The 20478-nt window shown below is 39.7% G+C and overlaps 1 protein-coding gene across 1 annotated transcript in view; it reads right to left on the bottom strand.

Moving 5' to 3' along the window:
* HAUS6 (HAUS augmin like complex subunit 6) overlaps nt 1-20478 on the bottom strand; it is a 2286143-nt gene that overhangs the window by 117038 nt on the left and 2148627 nt on the right. Inside the window, exon 19 of the mRNA XM_044060364.1 lies at nt 17952-18941. Within this exon, the coding sequence (XP_043916299.1) occupies nt 17952-18941 (990 nt within the window). The remainder of the gene's footprint in view (nt 1-17951; nt 18942-20478) is intronic.

The raw sequence follows: 20478 nt of genomic DNA on the forward strand, positions 1-20478 counted from the left end.
GGTAGGTTTTTTTTTGGGGGGGGGGTCCAGTTGCACATTTTTTGGTAGTTTATAAAGTTGAAACAGTTAAAGTGTTTTTTGTTTCTAATTAGGCATGTAGATATTTGGGTCAGTTGTGGTGATTTTGATCAGAGTAAGAATGTGGCTTGGTAACTACTTGGTGTCTGGTAGACACCCTGCTAGGGATATCAGTGATGGGTGGGATACGAGTATCCAATCTAGAGTGGATTGATGTTTGGTTCTCTTGTCTGTTCTTGTGGGGGGAAGTGATGAGTTGGGTTAGGCCATGTAGGTTAATATGGGAGAGTGGCTTATGACTGGAACAGTTTTGCCAGTCAGTATTAAGGTCTCCTAATACTATGCTTTCCTGGGGGAGGGAGTTAGACATCCATTCTAGAAGTTTTTTCTGTAATGGGGATATTGTTGCCTGGAGGGATGTAGCACCCTATGATGCTGATGTGTTTATCATCATTAAGTTTTAGTTTTGTTAGAGCGAGTTCAACTTTATGAGGTCTAGGGTTATGTCTACTTTCTCAAGGATGATCTGAGATTTATACACTATAGCAACACCCCCTTTTTTTTACCTAATCTAGCACTACGAATTATATTGTAACCTGGTGGAGTGATTTCATTGTTGTGGTTGCCTGGTTTAAGCCAAGTCTCTGTTAGTATGACTATCTCAGGTTGATATGTTTAAATAATAACTAGTAAAAGTAACAAATGTGCTGTAAAAGGAAATGTAAATAACCAGTCACAATGTTTAAAACTTAACTGTTAAGGACCACATCTGCTAATAACCAGAACTGTAAATATCCAGTCACCTATGCAGACTTGTCTGGTAGGTACCCTTATTACAAAGTGTTATTCTTGCCTTGCAATAACTGTAAGGAGAAACCGGACCGTAGCAGTGATTTTATCTGGCAATGTTGCAGTTGCTGGGGGGGGGTACCCGAGCTGCGATGATGCAGGTAGACCAAGTGTGCTATGCAGACTTGTCTGGTAGGTATCCTTATTAAACAGTGTTATTCTTGGCTTGCAATAACTGAAGGGAGAAACCGTAGCAGTTGTGTGGGTGTGGGTTGATGCATTTGTGGAAGGTGGATGTGTGCCTTTGTAAGTGTGGTGCGAATGTTATGCATTATGAAATGGAAAGATTAAGAGTAAAATTTTGCTCAGTGAAGTCTCTAGCAATTTCATCACTGTTTGATTCAGACATATAGTCCCTTGTGTTTGTTAGTACTATGCTGGAGTGCATTGTTTTGGTGTGTGGCATCAGTGCTACAGCTGTTGGTACTCCTTCAATACAAATATATGCTTCTCCAGGAGTCTGTTGCTGAGAGGATGAGAAACACGCTACAAGTACACAACTAAGACAAACTACATAAAGCAATAGTAAGAAAGTACTAGGTCACATCAGAGGCTTGGGAGGTCATTGTTAAGAAAATGAGAACTGTTGTAAAATTTATCATTAAATACCATAAGTTCAGGTTATACTATAAGATAACTATGTAAAGATAACCATGTTAGCAGCCAAAATGCATTACAAATTGAATCTTTTACTGTGCACATTTTAAAAAAATGGATAGACTGGCCTAAACTCTGGACTGATGAGTTTGCCTTTTTTTTTTTTTTTTTATTCTTGGGAAATATTATTCAGAAGTGAAGAGACATACAAGGGAACAGTTTTAGTGGCACACCAAGCTATTTTTTTATGTCTATTGTCATGCAAAGCTGACTAAATAGTTGAATCTAGCAAAACTGGAAATGTGAGACTGTAGCCCACTGAAGGAGGGAAGATGGGAGGAGTAACCTGGCCAGGAACTGAAACTTGCAAAACTGCTCCTTGTGAAAAGTCTTTATCTCAGTAATTTGTTGACACTTTTGCAAGTTTCTTTCAGTGAATGTGTAGTACATCAGTAGGAACAACATTTGTAAAACTCAGCGCATACCAGTCAATGACACATGAGCTGTAGACTCTCAAACTTGGCAGTTTTTTCAAGTGTTCCATTCTAAGTGAATGGAAGTCTAGTCTGACAACAAATGGTAGGGCTATCTGTCCTCACAGTCTGCATTATAGGACAGATTTAGCTTTCCAAAGGAATCACCATGTCTGCCCCCATGAGGGCAGACAAGAGTAAAAACAAAATTAAATCAGGAATGAGTACTTATTTTGCTGAAGGCAGCTTTGGGAGGTGTAGTAAAAATCATGGCAAGATAAAAAAATGTATGTTTTCTTCATCATTTGTCCGTAGTGGTCCTTTAACCTCTTCCCTCTCCTTATATGATAAATAAACTCCTATGCCTTTTGCTACTAGTGACTGATGATACTTTCTCCATATTTTTTGTTGATACTGGTACTATAATACTGATTATCTCTGTTCATACCCCTCTGATTGAATTCATCTGGCAACTATATAAATTCCTGCTTAAAATGTACATTTTCTGTACATATTATAGGTTCATAGGTTCATACTAGGCTATCTGCCCTAGGGCATTTATAAGCCTAGCCAGAATGTGTTTGGCTTTCGCCACCCATTTTAAATTTATTTTTCTATGCCCTTTTTCGAGGTTAGTATACTGTGCCTCTGTCTAACAGTGACACAGAAGTGATACCCGGGGTAAACCTATGATCTCCCATCCACTCATCAAGATTCCTCTTGAAGAGAGTCAATGAGGGACTCTGCCTAACCTGGACTGGGATTTTATTCCAGAGTGAAGGGAGCCTCTGGGTTATGAATCTGTCCCTCCAGCATGTCCTATTTATTTCAGTGCTGAGGTTCAAGTCTCTCGTGAGCGTAGCTCGATGAGATTTGGATCTTCTGTGGTGCAGCATGTCCATTAATTCGGCGTTGGCCATGGCTTTATACGTCAGGCACAGATCGCCTCTGAACAGGCGGTATGCCACTGAGTAGAGCTGGAGTTTCTTTAACCGGGCAGCATATGGCATCTGTTTGAGCCCTTTGATCCTCTTGGTGAGGTACTTTTGGGGTCTTTCCAGTTGCTGCAGGTGTCTGGTAAGGTACATCCCAAAAGGGGCATTGTACTCAATTATGGGCCTGATGAGGGATGAGTAAAGAGGCACGATGACCTCCCTGATCTAGATGTGAATCCCTTCATGATTAGGTGGGCTATATAAAATGTTTTTCTAACCACTTTGGCCAGGTGGTTGTCAAATGAGAGATTGCTATCAACTTGGGTCCCCAGGTCCCTAATTACTTCTTCTGTACTTAATGGATTACCACCTATGTGGTAATTTGTGGGCACTTTGTTTTGCCAGAGGGATGACTATACACTTTTGGCATTTAGCTTGAGACCATGGCTCTGGCACCAGTTGTCTGTTTCTATGAGGCCCTTTTGGAGGATGCTTGTGTCGGCTGGAGAGTCGATTATGGCGCCCAGTTTGCAGTCATCTGCGAACTTGGTCAGCCACAGTCCTTCCATGTTGGCCTGTACCTCCGAGAAATATATACCGAACAAGAGAGGTCCCAGGACTGAGCCTTGTGGGACACCACTTGTAACTGGTTTGGAGTCTAACATGGCTCCAGCAATTCTAACCATGTGGGTTCTGTCCTTGAGCCAGTTTGCAATCCATATAGTGACATAGGGGTTTATATTTAAGCTGGTGAGCTTATCTATAATGCCCGAGTGGGGTATTGTATCGAAGGCTTTTGCGAGGTCCAGGTAGGCTGTGTGGACCACCTTCCCCTCGTCAATGGCCTTGGTGACTGTTTAAAAGAAATCAAACAGGTTTAATAGGCAGGATCTGCCCTTAACAAAGCCGAACTGGGTAGGATCCAGTGTTTGTAGGTCCCCAATATCTTTATTTATGAGGTCCATGATGATCCTTTCCATAGCTTTGCAGACCAAGCTAGTCAGGCTTATGGGGCGATAGTTTCCAGGATCCGTTGAGGCACCACCTTTATGGAAAGGGACCACTGTTGCTGTATGCCACTCTTTGGGCACATATCCTGTAGTAAGGCTGAGATTGAACAGTAGTTTTATGTTTGGGTTTAGCTCTTCTTGGAGTTCATGTAGGACGCAGCCCGGGACACCATCTGGTCCCATTGATGCTGTGTTTTTGCTTTGGAGAGGGTGGCTCTTACCTGAGCATCTGAGATGTCAGGGGCAGCACTCTGCTGGGATAGATATTTGCCCTTTGGTGGGGAGGGGAGAAGTTTGCGCTGAACCTGTCAGCTAGGATGTTGGCAATGTCTGTGGGTTCGTGTATTTTTGTCATTTTGGACTAATTCTGAGCATATCTGGGAATTACCACCCAGGTTCCTAACATAACTAAAGAAAGCCTTGTGATTATCCTTAGTGTCCTGTGCAATTTTTCTCTTGTAGCTGGCCTTAGACAATTTTATGTGTGCCCATAGTTTTTTGCTAATACTGTTCAGATATGCCTTCCCTTTTGGGATTTTGCTCTATCATTTAGTAGCTTCCTCCTTCTATTGTATAGTTTGTTTATGGCTGGGGTCCACCAGACAGGACGTCTGCCTTTGGAGGACTGGGTCTTGGTTTTATTTGGGATCGCATGATCCATGCATTCCTGAAGGTGTTCATAGAATGCGTTTATAAAGGATTCTGCGGTCTGGGCCATATTTTCCACAGGCCTGGGGCTTTGAAGGATTCCACCTCAGTTTTGAGGAGTGTGAAATTTGCTTTAGAGAAGTTTTTCACTGTGGTTTTCTGGGCAGGGGTGGGGTCGGCATGTGAATATCCAGTGAGATTAGTTTATGGTCTGATCTTACCAGTGAGGGATACACTTCTGGTCTGGAGCATAGAGTCCCCATGTTGGTGATGATCAGGTCCAGTATGTTTTCCCCTCTTGTGGGAGTGGTAACAAGTTGTTCCATAGCATTTGAGTTTATAAATTCTAGGAACCTTTGGGCTAGGGTGTTGGAGCTAGAGTAATGCTCCCAGTCTATGTTTGGGTAGTTGAAGTCACCCAATATAATGGTGTTTGGAGAGACCTTCATATTTTCCAGTGTTCTCAGGAAGGCCGAGTGGGGTTCCTGGGTTTGGGAGGGTGGTCTGTAGCAGGCTATAAACTGGAAGGCAGTTTTACCCACTGTTAGTTGCACATGGATAGTCTCTGATGCTTCGTGCTTTGCCACCAACCTGGAGGTGTGGGTATCTTTGATGAATATCGATACTCACCCTCCTTTTGTGGTTCGGTCCAAGTTTTGGGGCTGAAAAGCATGGTATGAGGTATAACCTGGTAGTGCTGGGGTGCTCTCGGGAGCCCTGAACCAGGTTTCTGTTACTGCACAGATATCGATGTTCTCCATGCTAAGGAGAGTTTCGAGTGCGTGCATCTTGAAGTTTAGACTTCTGGTGTTGAGCAGCATTACTCTTAGTTTCTTATCCCTTACTACTGTAATCAAACCAACCAACTAGATTCCTGCTTTTACGTATATATTCTGTATATATTAATGCAATTACTATGTGTAACACTGTTTCTACTTCTGTACCAATTAATGTTTATATTTTTTTCTCCATCTATGTTCCTGTTTGGAGCTTTTCTCCCCGGGCCACTGAAAATGGGCTCTTTTAGGCCCAGTGGACTTTCCCGGTAAACAAATGCAATAAAATAAAATATTTTACCTTTTGGATCTTATATTTTTAGGCAACTTTGCTGGTGTGGATCACTGTGAGCTGTGGAACTGTTCCTGCTTTGGGTTACTTTGCAGTGTACGCTAGGCTATCAACCAAAACCAAAACTAGAATTGCGCACCCCAATACTCAAAACTGAAAAACACTGCATATACCACAATATGCTCCTGTGTCCATGCTTTAACCCGAAGATTATTCCAGGGGGTATATGTAGGTTAGTGCTTGAGAGGTCAAGCATTTACAAGTTGCCTCTGCCCATTATGGCCATAGGTGCAAGAGACCAGATGGTGAATTTCTGACTTCCGATCCACTGACCCAAGTTATGCCTGAATTGGGTCAGGGAAGAACTCTGCCTCACAACAATGGCAAGCCTGTTCCAGAGACGAGATATTATCTGAGACACATACCAGTCCCTCCAACAGGTCCTATTTACGTTGTAAGCAAGGTTTAAGTCCTTAGATCAGGTACTTCTAATGCTATTTATTTTGCTGCTATGCAGGAGTCCGGAGTGGGATCCAAGGATGCCTTGTATGCCAGGCATAGATCTCCCATCAACAGAAAGTAGGAGTCTGGGAACAGAGGTAGGGCTTTGAGATGATTTACTTAAGATTTGTTTACACCCTGTGTCCTTTTTGTGAGGAACCTCTATGGATGCTCCAATTGCTGCATGTGCCTCGTCGGGTGTATAAAGGGGGCGCTGCACTCAATGACTGGTCTGATGACAGTCGAATACAGTGGAATGATGATTTCTTTGGATCTAGATGCCATACCCTTGCTTATAAGTTGTGCAACATAGAATGATTTGACTACTACCATAGCCACATGATAGCTGAAGGTTAGGTTACGGTCTACATATATCACCAAATAAAAGGCTACTAGTTCTTCTCTTATGGATGGGTTATCAATGAGCTAGTTTCCAGGAGTAACATAATTCCCAAAGTATACTATTATGCATTTCTTAGCAATGAGTTTTAGACTAAGACACTGGCACCAGTTATGTCTGAGTCAGCCCTACTTGAAGGGTATTAGTAGCTGGGAGGATTCTATGACTGCACTGAGTTTGCAATCATCTGCAGACCAGGTCAGCCAGAGACCCTGACATTAGCGACATTAGCTTTGACTTCAGAGAAGTAGATGCCAAACAGAAGTGGACCCAGCACAGAATCTTAAGAAACTCTGCCACGGAACAGCCTCTCTGTGGAGGTTGACTCCCCTATCATAACGTCTTGGGTCCTACCCGACAGCCACCCAGCTATTCAGCAGCTACCACAGGAGGCTATGCCAAATTTAGTGAGTTTGCCTACAATACCAGAGTGGAATATTATATCAAATGTCTTGTCCAGGTCAAGGTAGGCAGCAAACACGATTTTGCCTTCAGCCATTATAAAGGTGACCTTCTCAAAGAAGTTACCAGGTTGAGTAGGCAAGATCTCCCCTTGAAGAATACAAACTTAAGTCGAATCCAGTGTCTATTTCCTATGTGATTAATTTTTATGACTTTGAGACTAGTCAGACTTATGGATCTGTAGTTACTAGAGTCCAAAGATAGCCCAGCCTTGTACTGCGGGATGATCGTTGCAATTCTCCATTTGCATTGCACAAAGTATGTCTGTTAACAATGATTAAATAGTGACTCTAGTGGTCCTGGCAGGTGGTGTTGCATGCTATTTAGGAGGCATCCTGGATTATCAATAAGGCCCACTGACACAATATTCTTGGCCTTGGAGTGTGTTTAAGGACCTAGTCTCTAGTGATAGTTGTGGGGTTTATGTTTGATGGTATTTCCTGAGGGGTGGCAGGGGAGGTAAAACTGGAGCTAAACTTGTCGGCCAGTAGATTTATTACATCTTCCAGCTCATTGTAGGTGGTTCCATTATTTACAAATAGTTCTGCACTTTGTTGTGCACTGCTTTTCAGACTGCAGACATAGCTAAAGAAAGCCTTACAGGTGTCCTTGCCTGGGGAGGCTATTTTTACCTTAAATTTGACTTTGATAGACTTGATTTCTTCTGAATTGCTCGTTTAGATTGAGTAGAGATTTTTTTGATCCTGCTTGGCATTGTACTTCCTAATTTTGCAATGACTTTCTTCCTTTTGTTATACAACCTATCAATGATGACATTTCACCAGTGACTTGCTTTCTGAGTCTGTTCTGTGCTTATTCCTGATGATGGTAATGACGAAAACAACCTTCACTACATTCCTTAAATTACAGATTTCCAAAACTATCAGCTTTTACTGAATGAGTTCTTGAGTTGCAAACAAATGGCAAAGCCACTACTAGTCCTATGACAGTATATACATATTAGCTGCATACATAAACTACTGTTTAATGCAGATAAACTGACAGTAAATAAAATTACAAAATAAATGCTTGCAAAGGGAGGTAAACAAAACCATAACTAGCCAAATGTTTAAAAACAGTTAAGTATTGGAAGACAATGACAACTCTCACCCACCTCGCTAACTGAATCACTCACGTTTTTTCCAGTGAACAATCCTCTTTGGCAGCTTCCTCTCAGACATCAAAACTTGACTCCAGTATCTTAACCCCACTGACACCACTTCCCTCAAATGGCACTTAACACTACATATGACAGCTACAGTAGAAAAGAGACAGCTTTCAGTTCTGGCATCTGACAACTCCCACCACCACCAAACCACACACGCACACAATCTTCAAATACAACTGACTGGTAACAGCTAGAAGTTGACAAAACAGTACAAGACCTTGGATTCCTTGCAAATGATGACCTTTCATTTGATACCCATACAGCTGTTAACATTCACAAAATATATAGACCTGCCCACTTCCTCTTCTGGAGGATTGACAGTTATGCCAGGGAGGAGACTGTTCCCCCGTATCCAGCTCTTAGCACACCAATTATAAATACTGTACACTGCTCTGTAACCTACTCACACAGCTGGAGCAACTGCAGAAGGTACAAAGATTCCTCAAAGAAAGGATTAAAAAAAACAACACTTCAAAGCTTTTATAGCCAAAGACTAGAGAAAATAACTAGCTCACCTGTATTTTTCTCTTTTCAGATGTGACCTATATCTGACATTCAACAAATTAAATGATCTCTTATTATATGAAACCTGCCTTGGTGACCTAACACAGAAAACTTGGCCTCAAAAAATAACCACCACCTTTGCACCATGGTATCTTTCAAACTCACAGCTCAAAGACTATTGTCTGTGGAATAAATTCCCCCTTCAAAATTAACTTCAGCCAATCAAATGCATACCTTCAGGAAGGAACAATTTGACAACATGGACATCCTTAAATACCAACATGGGATCTAGGTCATACTACTACTCACCAATATGAATTTCAACATCAAAAAAACAGACCCAACTATGCACAGTCTGATGGTCAAGACAAGACAGTAGTAGATTGTAAAGCATTTAATTAAAGGTCAGAACATTGAAACAGACTATTGCATACATTCACACTGACATTTTCTGGAAAATACCATATTTCTTCGTAAATAAGACCTAATCAGAGAATAAAGCTGAGCAGGGTTTTCCAGGGTGGTCGTGATATAAGCCCAACCCCAAAAATAAGCCCCAGTTAAGATGGTCAACAACACAACGGCGATGTTGAATTATAAAATAATATTATTGACACGGACCATTCGGACACCCAACTTCTCTTTGGAGAAAGTCGTAAGATTCTTTCCCTGGAAGTCCTCCACAATTCTTACTGTAACACTAACCATCACTCACACTTGACGGTTGAGATCCTTGTCCCATAAACACTGGCAGGTGTCCTCTGATTTGTCAAAGTACAGACGAGTGTAAAGCATGCACACTTGATAATGAATGGCTGTGACTGTGTCTTCTTAAGTCGCCATTCTGTGTTGCCACTCCAGTCTCGTAAGTCTTCAATTACTCCCCCTCCCCCCAGGCAAGATGAGTGCAAAAAGAAAGAGCTATTCCCTCGAGTACAAGAAAGGAATCGTGGAGGGCTCGCGGGGAAAGAATCTGATGACTTTCTGCAAAGAGAAGTTACATCTCCAAATGGTCCGAAAATGGCGTGCAGCATACGATAACCTCAGTAAACAGGCAATGAGGGAAATGCTAAGAAGTGCAAGTGTGGATCAGGTCGGCAACCATCATTTCCTGAGCTGCAAAGACTTCATCTGTGAATGGATTGCTAACAGGACAGCAAAGGCTTTGGTTGTGCACAGGGCTGATATTCAAGCATTTGCCCTTGCAATGGTAACACAGTTAGAAATATCCCCATAAGAATTCAAAGCATCACAACATTGGCTGGATGGCTTCCTTCAGCGATATGAACGGTCTCCAAGAAGATCAACAACACTGTTCAAGCTGGAAGATACTGAAGTTATTAAACGTGCACTTGCATTCAAGTCCTTTGTTGATGGCATCTTTTCTAAATACCAACTCTCCAACATGATTGCTATGGATGAAACTGCAGTGTTTATGGGCCAAGGCTCTCAGACAACTGATCAGAGGGGTGCCTTGTCAATCTACATTCCCTCCATTGGTTACGAGAGTGCACGTGTTACCTGTATTTTGGCAATTCATCTAGATGGAAAGATAAGAAAGATGAGATTGAACGTGTTTCAGACATTTACATTCTTGAAACCAAAAAAGCCTGGCGCACACAAGCAATTATAAGGAAGTGCGTCGATGTAATGCTACCACTTGTTTTGTGAGGTGGTGAAAGAGGTCTGCTAATCTAGGATTCAGCCAGCACTCACCACGTTAAAGACATGAAGAAATTCCTTGCACGGAGAAGAATAGATCAAATAATGATTCCCGCAGGAATGACTGCCTATCTCCAGACTCTTGATATTGCAATAAACAAGCCATTCAAGGACCATTTGCACATGGAACTCAATGACTACACTGAAAATAGAATGGAGAGAAATCAGCATGGAAACTTTGCGAAGCCTAGCCTGCAAGAGGTCGTGACTTAGATGAAAAATTCATGGGATAAAAATCACTGACAGCTGTGGTGCCAATGCACTACAATCAGGCTACTTGGACAAGCAGTGCTCATTTAAGGAGAGCTCTATTGCTAGGCATGACAGATTGGGGCCAATGGTTCTACAGGAAATGGAGTTGCAAGAAATTCAGGCTGGAATTCGGGGTTTGAAGACTTATGACAATGTTCCAGAAAATGATAACATGACCATTTGAATAACTTTTCCGTTATCGGGGCAACAGAATGGATTGGTTCTGCTTTCAGTTTTATTCCCCTCCTCCAATACACATGTATTGAGATTTTTCTACACTTTCTGTTAAGCATGAACTATTGCACTGTGAAAGCCAAGGTGTAGATATTATGAAGTTGAAATGTTTGTTGCAATGTTCATGTAAAATTCTCACACAACTGTTAACGCATTACTTAGAACTGTTGCCAAATAACAGAAAAGTACCAAACAAATGTCGATTTGTGTACATGAACAAATGTCGATTTGTGTACATGAACAAATGTCGATTTGTGTACATGAACAAATGAATAAATGTAGATTTGTTGTATGGAGGGGGGTAAATAAGGCACCCCCTGATAATAAACCCTAATGCATATTTTGGCGGGGGAAAGAGTACAAGACCCAGTCTTATTTTTGGGGAAATACGGTAGGAATCATCTCTACAAGTTGCTAAACACACTCCTAGCTACTACTGGGAAAGTGAAAGGAAGGACTCCCACATCTGCTTTTTTGCTGACGTCAGCAAAGATTAAAACAATTAGGCAAAACAAATATTCTACTATAAACAGCATGCTGATCAGAAGTAATAAAGTAAGGTAAGCAGCTAAGGATTTTTGTTCAAAATGCACAATGCAAAGTGCAAAGAAGAAATGGAAATCTGTTCAAGATGAACATGTCTCAAAGTGACTGTATAAGGCAAATACTTTGTCCTAAATGTTTCTATTTTTTTGCAGTATGGGGAACTATCCAGAAACACGTCTACAGAGACATTTTCCCAATCTGAATACCATCTAGAACTGGCAAAATATTTACCCACTGATGAGATCCAATGTACATCACGAAGATAACGAGATCACAAGAACAGTTTGTAATTCCACCACTAAAGTGTTTGAAACATGGCAGACACATACCTCTATCTCTCTCTAGAGCAAGAAATCTAGACAAAGTCATAAGTAAAAGTGGGACAAAAGCCCAAAAATAGGGACAAATTTTAAATATTGGTCTTACAAACTTAGGTTGATAGAATAACAGGTTTTACATAAGCATGAATTTTCTGAACAGTATGAAGTCTGAAACTCAAACATCTGTCTTTTTTTTTTTTTTTTTTTTACGCTTCAGTCTTTAATGGTTTATTTTTTATTTTACATTTGTTTACCGGGACAGTCTGACTGGATACATGTCCATTTTCAGCGGAGGCCCGGGGAGAAAAGCTCCAAATAGACAAACTTACATAGACTACAGAAGAAGTTAGATAACATTAGAAAATATAAAACAAAGTGATTATGTACAATGACTTAATAGTGTTCCCTAGTAGGGACTCACAATTGTCATGGACAAACACAATTAAAAGCAAGAGAAGTCAGACTGGATATAGACCTTGGTGACGTAGTTGCATGCTGTGATAATTAAAAGATTATGCTTTCAGTTTATAACTTAATCAGGGTTGGTACATGGGCAAAGCCAGTTCACTTTGAGATGTTTGAGTTTTTTTTTTTTCAACAGACTTTTGGAGGATTGTAGGGTTATATAGTTTGGCAATGAATTCCGGGTTTTGCCAACAAAGAGATTTGCCACTAATTTGTCGGAAAACAATTCAATGAAAAACAAACCAAAAATACGAGGCAAAAATATAGACATTCTATGAAAATCTGTACAGTTGAGAGGTATGGGCAGACCACTTAAGTCAGTTTGATGCTGTGGCACTTCATGAGCTGAATACAGTATTGTCTTGATGTTTAAAATACAACCCAACAGGTAAAAACAAGCTCGACCATCATGGCTGACACATATAAAACTTTAATAAAAAAACAAAGTAATATGCAAGTGCTTTCACGACTGCAGGACGCTTCTTCAGGCCATAAACACTCTATGCAAAGTGCAGTTACCCAATCAGAAAAAAAAAATAAAAAATCAGATCTCGTATGGATCGCTTGCAATGACTGTTGTCTTTTGAAGCTAATCCACTGCTTTATATGCCTACAAATGCTCCTCCTCCTGACTCCAGAATGGACTCAAATACATTTGAAGCATTTATGGTTGTATTAAAGGAGCTAGAGAATAAGCTGTTTAAATTTAACCGTCTTCAGTGGCAACGTTTACATTTAGAAGCTGTAATTTATCATAAGGTCGTACCACGTGGGTTATGCATTCTGAAGATGCCTACTTATGTTACAAGTTATCATGAATTGATAAAACGCTGCCAATTGATTAACTTACAGGTGAGCTTTGATTACACAAAGCTTCTTTTTAACTTTTTTTTAAACTTGAAGAACTTTTGTTATGCGAGATTAAGAAATTACAAACAGGCATAATGAATAAATTTGCTTCTGAACAAAATACAGCTTACTTGGATGATTTATCTGACAATGTTTTAGCTTATGAGTAAAGACTGCAAATGACAAAAAGGAAGAAACTACAGAGAGATTTACTTGACTTTAGTAAAGGCAATGTTTTTTCCTGGCCTTGTAACAGAACCAACACTGCAGACACTACTGATGGTTCTGCACATGCAGTAGTAATTACATCTGATATTACACAGGATACTAGTGAGGCAACCAATAGTACTAATGGCTCTAACAGTTCAACCACCCGAAGTAACTGTGCCTGGTACTTCTTCAGCCCCCCCCCCCCCATTTTTCGCTAATAGAAGCTCTACCTATAGAGACAGATTACAGGAGGGGGCAGTCCCAAAGTCGACCCAGAAGGAGGCGCCATTCACTCCTTGAAGCAGGGTAACAGAGTAACTGGGATAAATACAAGGAACAAAACTCAAAAAACTTAATTTTTAATATTTCTTTTGATTTGACTTGTGATCAAGAGAGTCTGCTGAACAAAGGCCTGCCCTTTACAGCAGCCAAGAAATTAAATACTACTGATACTATTATTGATTTGACATTATTCACCAGAAATGCTAATTTATGTTTGTTTCCTCAACAAGAAGCTGTTGCCTCCAATTGCTTTAAGAAACCAAGTTCCTTTATGCCCAATATGTATCCACTGATTGATATATTTGTTAATCTTTGTGAGAACGATTTACGTAGAATTTCTGCACGATGCATCAAATGTTAGAGAACGCAAACACCTACATGTTCTTTCTGAAACAGGTTGAAGGTCTGATTAATAAGGTTGAGTTCTGGGTTTTTGATTTGCACATGACTGGCCTGATTTCTCTAGACTTACATAATTATTTTTCAACTGAGCATCCAGTTATACCCGTTTTATATGGGCTACCTAAGGTGCACAAGAATTTGAATGACCCCCCCATGTGACCATTGTCCCTAGCAGGGGATGGGTGACAGAAGCATTATCTATTTTTGTGGAAACATCTTTGCGTCCTATTTTAGATGGAGTACCCAGTGTCCTTAAAGATACAAACATTTTTTTGCGTGACTTTTTATGCTTGGTACAAAGAACTCAAGAATACTGAGCAACTACTTCTGGTTACCCTTGACATTAATTCACTTTTTACTGTCATTCCAAATGATGTTGGTATTGAATATGTTAGAGCCTTTTTGTTCAGGAACAGTGACTTTTCTACAAAGTGACTGATATGTATGCTTCTTGAACTAGTCTTAGAGAATAATGTGTTTATCTTCGAAGATGCTTTTTATCTACAGTGCGTTGGGGTGGCAATGGTTACAGCATGTACCAATCCATATACAAATTTGGTCTTAGCTCAATGGGAATATGAATTTATTTACTCAGCAATCCATTTGTGGACATCAGCTACTATAGAAGTTTTGTGCAGGACATCTTTTTGGTATGGAAAGGTACATCTGATACTCTTTTAGCTTTTGTTAATTATTTACATACAACTACCCAAGATTTACTCATCACTTTTCGAGTGAATCAATTGATTTTTTAGATGTTACTGATTAAAGACGTACGTGGCAAAACAGGAGACCAAGATTTTTAGGAAGTCTTGCAAAAAGAACATTTTGCATAAAAACCAGCAAGCACCCCAGACACATCACTCAGAATGTGCTGAAGGGTCAGCTGCTCAGAACATTGAAGCTTCACAATATGGATAGTAGTGCAGATGAAGCACTAACAGAGAAGTCGGAATGGTGCTTGGAAAGAGGCTACCCTACCCTTGTAAGGAAGTAGATGAAGCAGTATCTGAAGTACATTCTCTACAGGAAACTACCGCACAACTTTATTTTAAGGAATATAATGAAGTAGCACTTAATAGGTCAGACAGACCCACTATCACTCCTGAAGTTGTACTTACACACTCAAGCAATGTAGGAATGATTTGTGAGATTATAAAAAAGAACAGACCAGTTCTGATGACAGATGAAGCAGTCAGAAGGGCTCTAGGATCCATACAGAGTTTTTCGTTTTGCAACAATAAATCTTTAAAAAGAGAATTGTACTATAAATATACCAAATACAACAGTTTTCCTTTCTCGGATCGTACAGGTACCTTTCCATTTCGATCTAGTCAAGCATGCAAACATATTTTTACTATAAGCTCTATTGGACATCTCCTCTTTGTGCTGTCAAATCCAGTTCAACTTTTATGCTGACTGCAGGAGTTTGGATGTGATTTATTATGCAAAATGTCAAGCATGCAGCAGTTTTTATGCAGGAATAATAAACCAGATGCTGAAAGACAGAATACTTGAACAAGCTGGGGACATTCACAACAAAAAACTTATAAATGCTTTAGCTAAACATGTATCTGATTCTGGCTCTGCTCATTGTTTTAAATTTACTGTTTTAGAGTGCATTGAACGTACCCATAAGAGGAGGGGATATCAAACATTACTGAACGTGTTGAACTTAGGTGGATTATTTTATTAAAAGCAGATTTGCCCCTTGGTTTGAATAATAATGCTTCTATCAAACCAGTTTTACAAGCACGTGGCTGAAGGCACTGATTTTATAACTTTTTTAGAATGGTCTTATTAATGGTTTTGCCCTACCACTTCCTGAGTAGCCATGTGACCTGATTGTTTTTTTTTCTGACTGGGTAACTTGTACTTTTAACAGTGCTGCAGTTTGTATGAAGTGTTATGGTCTGAAGAAGCGGCCTCCAGACGTGAAAGCACTTACCTTTTACTTTTTGTTTTTTTTATTAAAGTTTTATACATGTCAGCCATGGTGGTCAAGCTTGTTTTTACCTGCTGGATTGTATTTTGTGCTAATGGGACCTTCACTCATCCAATATACTTCTGTTTGCTGATGTTTAAAATACTTAGCTGTGTGCTCTATTACGTTGTTTATCCAAGTGCTATAACAAATGTCATTAAAGAAAATTTTGAATTCTTATGATAAAAGTATAAATATCTTTCCTGAACAAAACACGATTGAAACTGCTGATACAAATGAACACACTATTCAATTAACGTATCAAGAAAATCTACCTCAATAATGTATACTTTGCTTCCGAAAAAGGCAGGGTGCAACATGCTCACCCTTTAAGGGTTTGTCACATTTTGCTTTACATACAGCCCACACCATTTTCTGCTGTCTTACTGGTTCAATGCACAGTGGCAATAAACCAATGAGAGACCAGCAACAACCATCGAAGTTCATGCCACTTTGTTTTGTGCAACACACATTCCAACTAATGCTAAGTTAGTGGTAACTGGGATAGATCTGTCTTTACTCATGCAGTGGCCACTTTCAAGAGAGGCTCGGGGGGGGGGCACCATGAAGTAGAGAAAAGGCAAATTATCACAGTATATACATAAACTCAGAATTAGCAAAACCAATAATATTACATTAAAATACATAAAGAAAAATAGTATCATCATATTAAACAGTAATTTATAGAAGGGCATTCTAGCCTTACTTATGCAAAACATCATATGGTGCCCTCCAGTGCCAAGCAACCCCCCCCCCACCAAGTTTTTCTAGTTAAATTTGGTCACTTTTCAAATAAGACCCATTATAAACAATATTGTTTTCCCTTAAGTCAACATCACAAAGTCCAGAGAGATTTACCCTCAGTGATATCATTGTAGCGAAAGAGTGGGGTCTGTGCACAGACTTCAATCTTTCTACTGGCACCACATGGGTATATAGTCTAACACAATGTTTAAAAGGCTTTTTATTATGAAACCATCCAAATAATATAGGTATGATAGGGTAAAAAAATGCATTATGGCTCAAACTATGACGTGTCATACTGTATTAGACAAAGAGCACTGGAACATTAAGCGTACTGACAAAGATACAGTGTGTATTGATATATTAACTAAACCCCTAAACAGTGTGAATTTACACAAAAAATGTACTTCTGCTCTGATTTTATAGGTTCATAGCTGATTGTCTTGAGCTTTATATATTTTTTATTAGTGAAAAACTTCTGGGGCAGCTCCAATTGGTCTAAGTCCCTGGTTAGGTACATGCAGAAGGGAGTACTGTACTCCATTATGGGTCTGATGAGGGCCAAATATAATGGTACTATGAGCTCCTTTAATGTTGATGCCATGCCTTTGCTTGCAAGTCGAGTCACACAGAAGGATTTCACTACCGTTAGCTACCTGGTGGTCAAAGTTTAGTTTACTATCTATCTGTTTTCCTAGGTCCTTCACCACTGGGTCTTCTGTTAGGAGTGTGCTATCAATATTATAATCCAGGGACATCTAATTTACAGAAGGGTGTGGTTATACACTTTTAGCATTTCGTCTCAGACAATGGTTTTAACACGGGTTGTCATTTTTAGGCCTGTTTGTAGGAAGTCAACATCGTTTGGGGATTCAATGATTGCACCCAGCTTAGACACCAGCAAACTTGGTGAGACAGAGGCCCCCAACACTGGCCTTCACTTCAGAGAAGCACATACCAAACAGGGGAGGTCCCAACACTAAGCCCTGTGGGACACGGTTAGTAAAAGGTTTCTTATTGGAAGTGGATTCACCTTATCTGGACAACATATGTGATGTCAGTGAGCCAGCGGTATGTCTTGTTAGGAGTCTGAGATCAGGAAGGTTGACATGTATGATCTGTTACATCAAACTTGATCAAAGTACCAGTATGTAAATTATGTGGTGTGTCCTCTGTTATGCAAACTTAACTTAAAGCTGATGGGACTATCAACCTGGAACCTAATGTTAAGTCTCATTCTTTTATATATCAGATACTAAATGTTACATTTACCAGTGACGTAGTCAGCTAACCTACTGAATAACTTACCGTAATGTTTTAGGGACTCCAAAAAATCTTCATCTGCAGAACATGTCTTATCCATAGATGAACGTGAAGGGGTTTTTAAATATTCTAGGTCCAAAGAAAACACCCTCCCTGCTGGGCTGTCATATAAAGCAGAGTCAGATTTGTATTTAGTGAGTGATTTATCAGTCTTTACATTATGACATGCATTTTTCTTTAACTGTTCCAATCTGCTACGTATGTCCTGCAAGTCTATTTTACGTTCCAGCAGAACATCACTGTCCTCTCTCAGCTCCTCTGAGTATCCACTGGCTGCTTGTTCTTGTACCACTTCAACACTGCCTTCTTTGTCAGACTCCATGCACCTGGAACTATTCAAGCTTAAAGTATCATTTTCCTCTGGAAGAGTTTCCTGATGAATGCTAAGGATCACCTCATGACTATCACTGCTATCAATGCTATGAAACATCTGCAGAGAGTTCCATGACCAGGTGGTATGCAATGAATCATCATAGGATGCACCAAATGTGAACTGATGTCTATCCTCCACTTTTGTTTCCTCAAAAACAGAGTTTTCAACAGCAGTTATTTCAGCAGGTGTGATGGGAGATGCTTCAAGTCTTAAGTTCTTGTATTGGACATCATCACAAAGACTTATCAGGTCTGTCTTTAAATTACTGTTTTCCTGCTGCTCTACATCCAGTCTCTTGCTTTCTGCCAGTGTCCCACTTTCATGATGAAATTCATCTTCTTTGTCAGTGCATAATTCTACAGCATCCACTTCACCAGCATTTGACAGGCACACAGAAGCATGCTGATCAGTAATAGATGACCGAAGAACATCAGATACATTACTTGTTGACAAAAGACAGGCACCAGTGGACTCCAGTGGGTCAGGGCACGCATGGCTGATTTCTGATTGCGACTCTTTCACCATCTCCTCTACTGTAGTAACAAATGTTGATGGTGACTCGGTGGCAACTGCCTTCCTCCAAGAGTTTCGGATATCTGAAACTAGAAACACAAATGAAGTAATTAATCTAATGAGTAAGCAGAATTACAAAAAGATACAAAGTAAAATAAAGATAATAAAAAATAGTTCACTTTGAACATTTATTAAATATCACACTGACATTCTACTGGCTTTCAATTAAGACCGTTATTTAGGTATACAGCAATAGTTTTTTCATATCTTATGTATGGGGGAGCAAATGTTTTCATATATAACATATACACACATACGTGTACGCACACACACACACATATATATATATTGTATATCTATATATATATATATATATATATATATATATATATATATATATATATATATATATTTATTTCTTTATTACATACACACACACATAATATATGGGTCTACGTCACATCACTGAAATCCCATTTCACTGACTTTCATTTCACAGAGAATAAATCACAGAAATTTCACAATACTAACTCATTTCACTGAATCACATTTCACCAACAGCTTACAATGCTAAATTCAAAAGACTAAATGGGAAACCACAGACAAACACTCATAAAACTAATGACTACCACAACTTCCACAACTTAAAAACTACTTACTTATCCTCATAACAGAAACCAGACAATATAAAACCCAACTAAGTGCCCCCCCCCACACCCAGCCTAACTATATATACTAAACTCCAGGATTGCACTAGAGTGGGGAAAAGGGCATATAGCTTTTACTCGTCTTACAGTACTCGACACGCTGCCAATACTGCTGGGAACACACAAAACATCCACCATATTACAATTAGATACTTCCCATACAAATGTAGAGAGACATACCCACATTTAAAAACACACCACCACTTCTACATTACTATCGGTATTCTGACACTCAGCACTGTAAGTTACAGAAATTCTTTCTGTAACAAACAAGTTAAAGGTGAATATAAACCCACATCAGGTCTATAGCTTACAATTCAGTGAAATGGGATTCAGTCAAATGAATTTTCAGTATTCTGAAAATTAGATTTGGTCTCAGTGAAATGAATTTCAGTGATCTAAAGTAGACCTATATCTATCTATATCTATACACACACACACACACACACACATATATATATATATATATATATGGTTCCCTATCAGAAGCCTGAAACACTATAAGCCTGAAAATCAAAATCCTGAAACCAAAAGCCTGAAAATTCAAAATCCCGAAAACCCCAAATCCTGAAACTCAAAATCCTGAAAACACAAATAATGCTAATATGTCACTATAAAGACACTAATATCTACCAAATGACCCTGACCCTAACCCTAAGGTCCGTCACTACCGCACACTCACCTGACCCGCGCCCTAACCCTAACTCACTTAAACCACCCCTAACCCCAATATTTGTCACTATTACATACATGCCTAACCTGCGCCCTAACCCTAACTCACTTAAACCGCCCCTAACCCTAACAGAAAACCAATCAAGACACTTACCTGAACCCAACGCATGACCTAACACCACAGGGCTAACAATAGCAAAGCCACAATGACGTCAGTATGTCCATTTTGTGTTTTCAGGATTTTGAG

The sequence above is a fragment of the Protopterus annectens genome, chromosome 2.part0 (assembly GCF_019279795.1).
Source record: "Protopterus annectens isolate FY-2018-M chromosome 2.part0, PAN1.0, whole genome shotgun sequence".
Taxonomy (NCBI): domain Eukaryota; kingdom Metazoa; phylum Chordata; order Ceratodontiformes; family Protopteridae; genus Protopterus; species Protopterus annectens.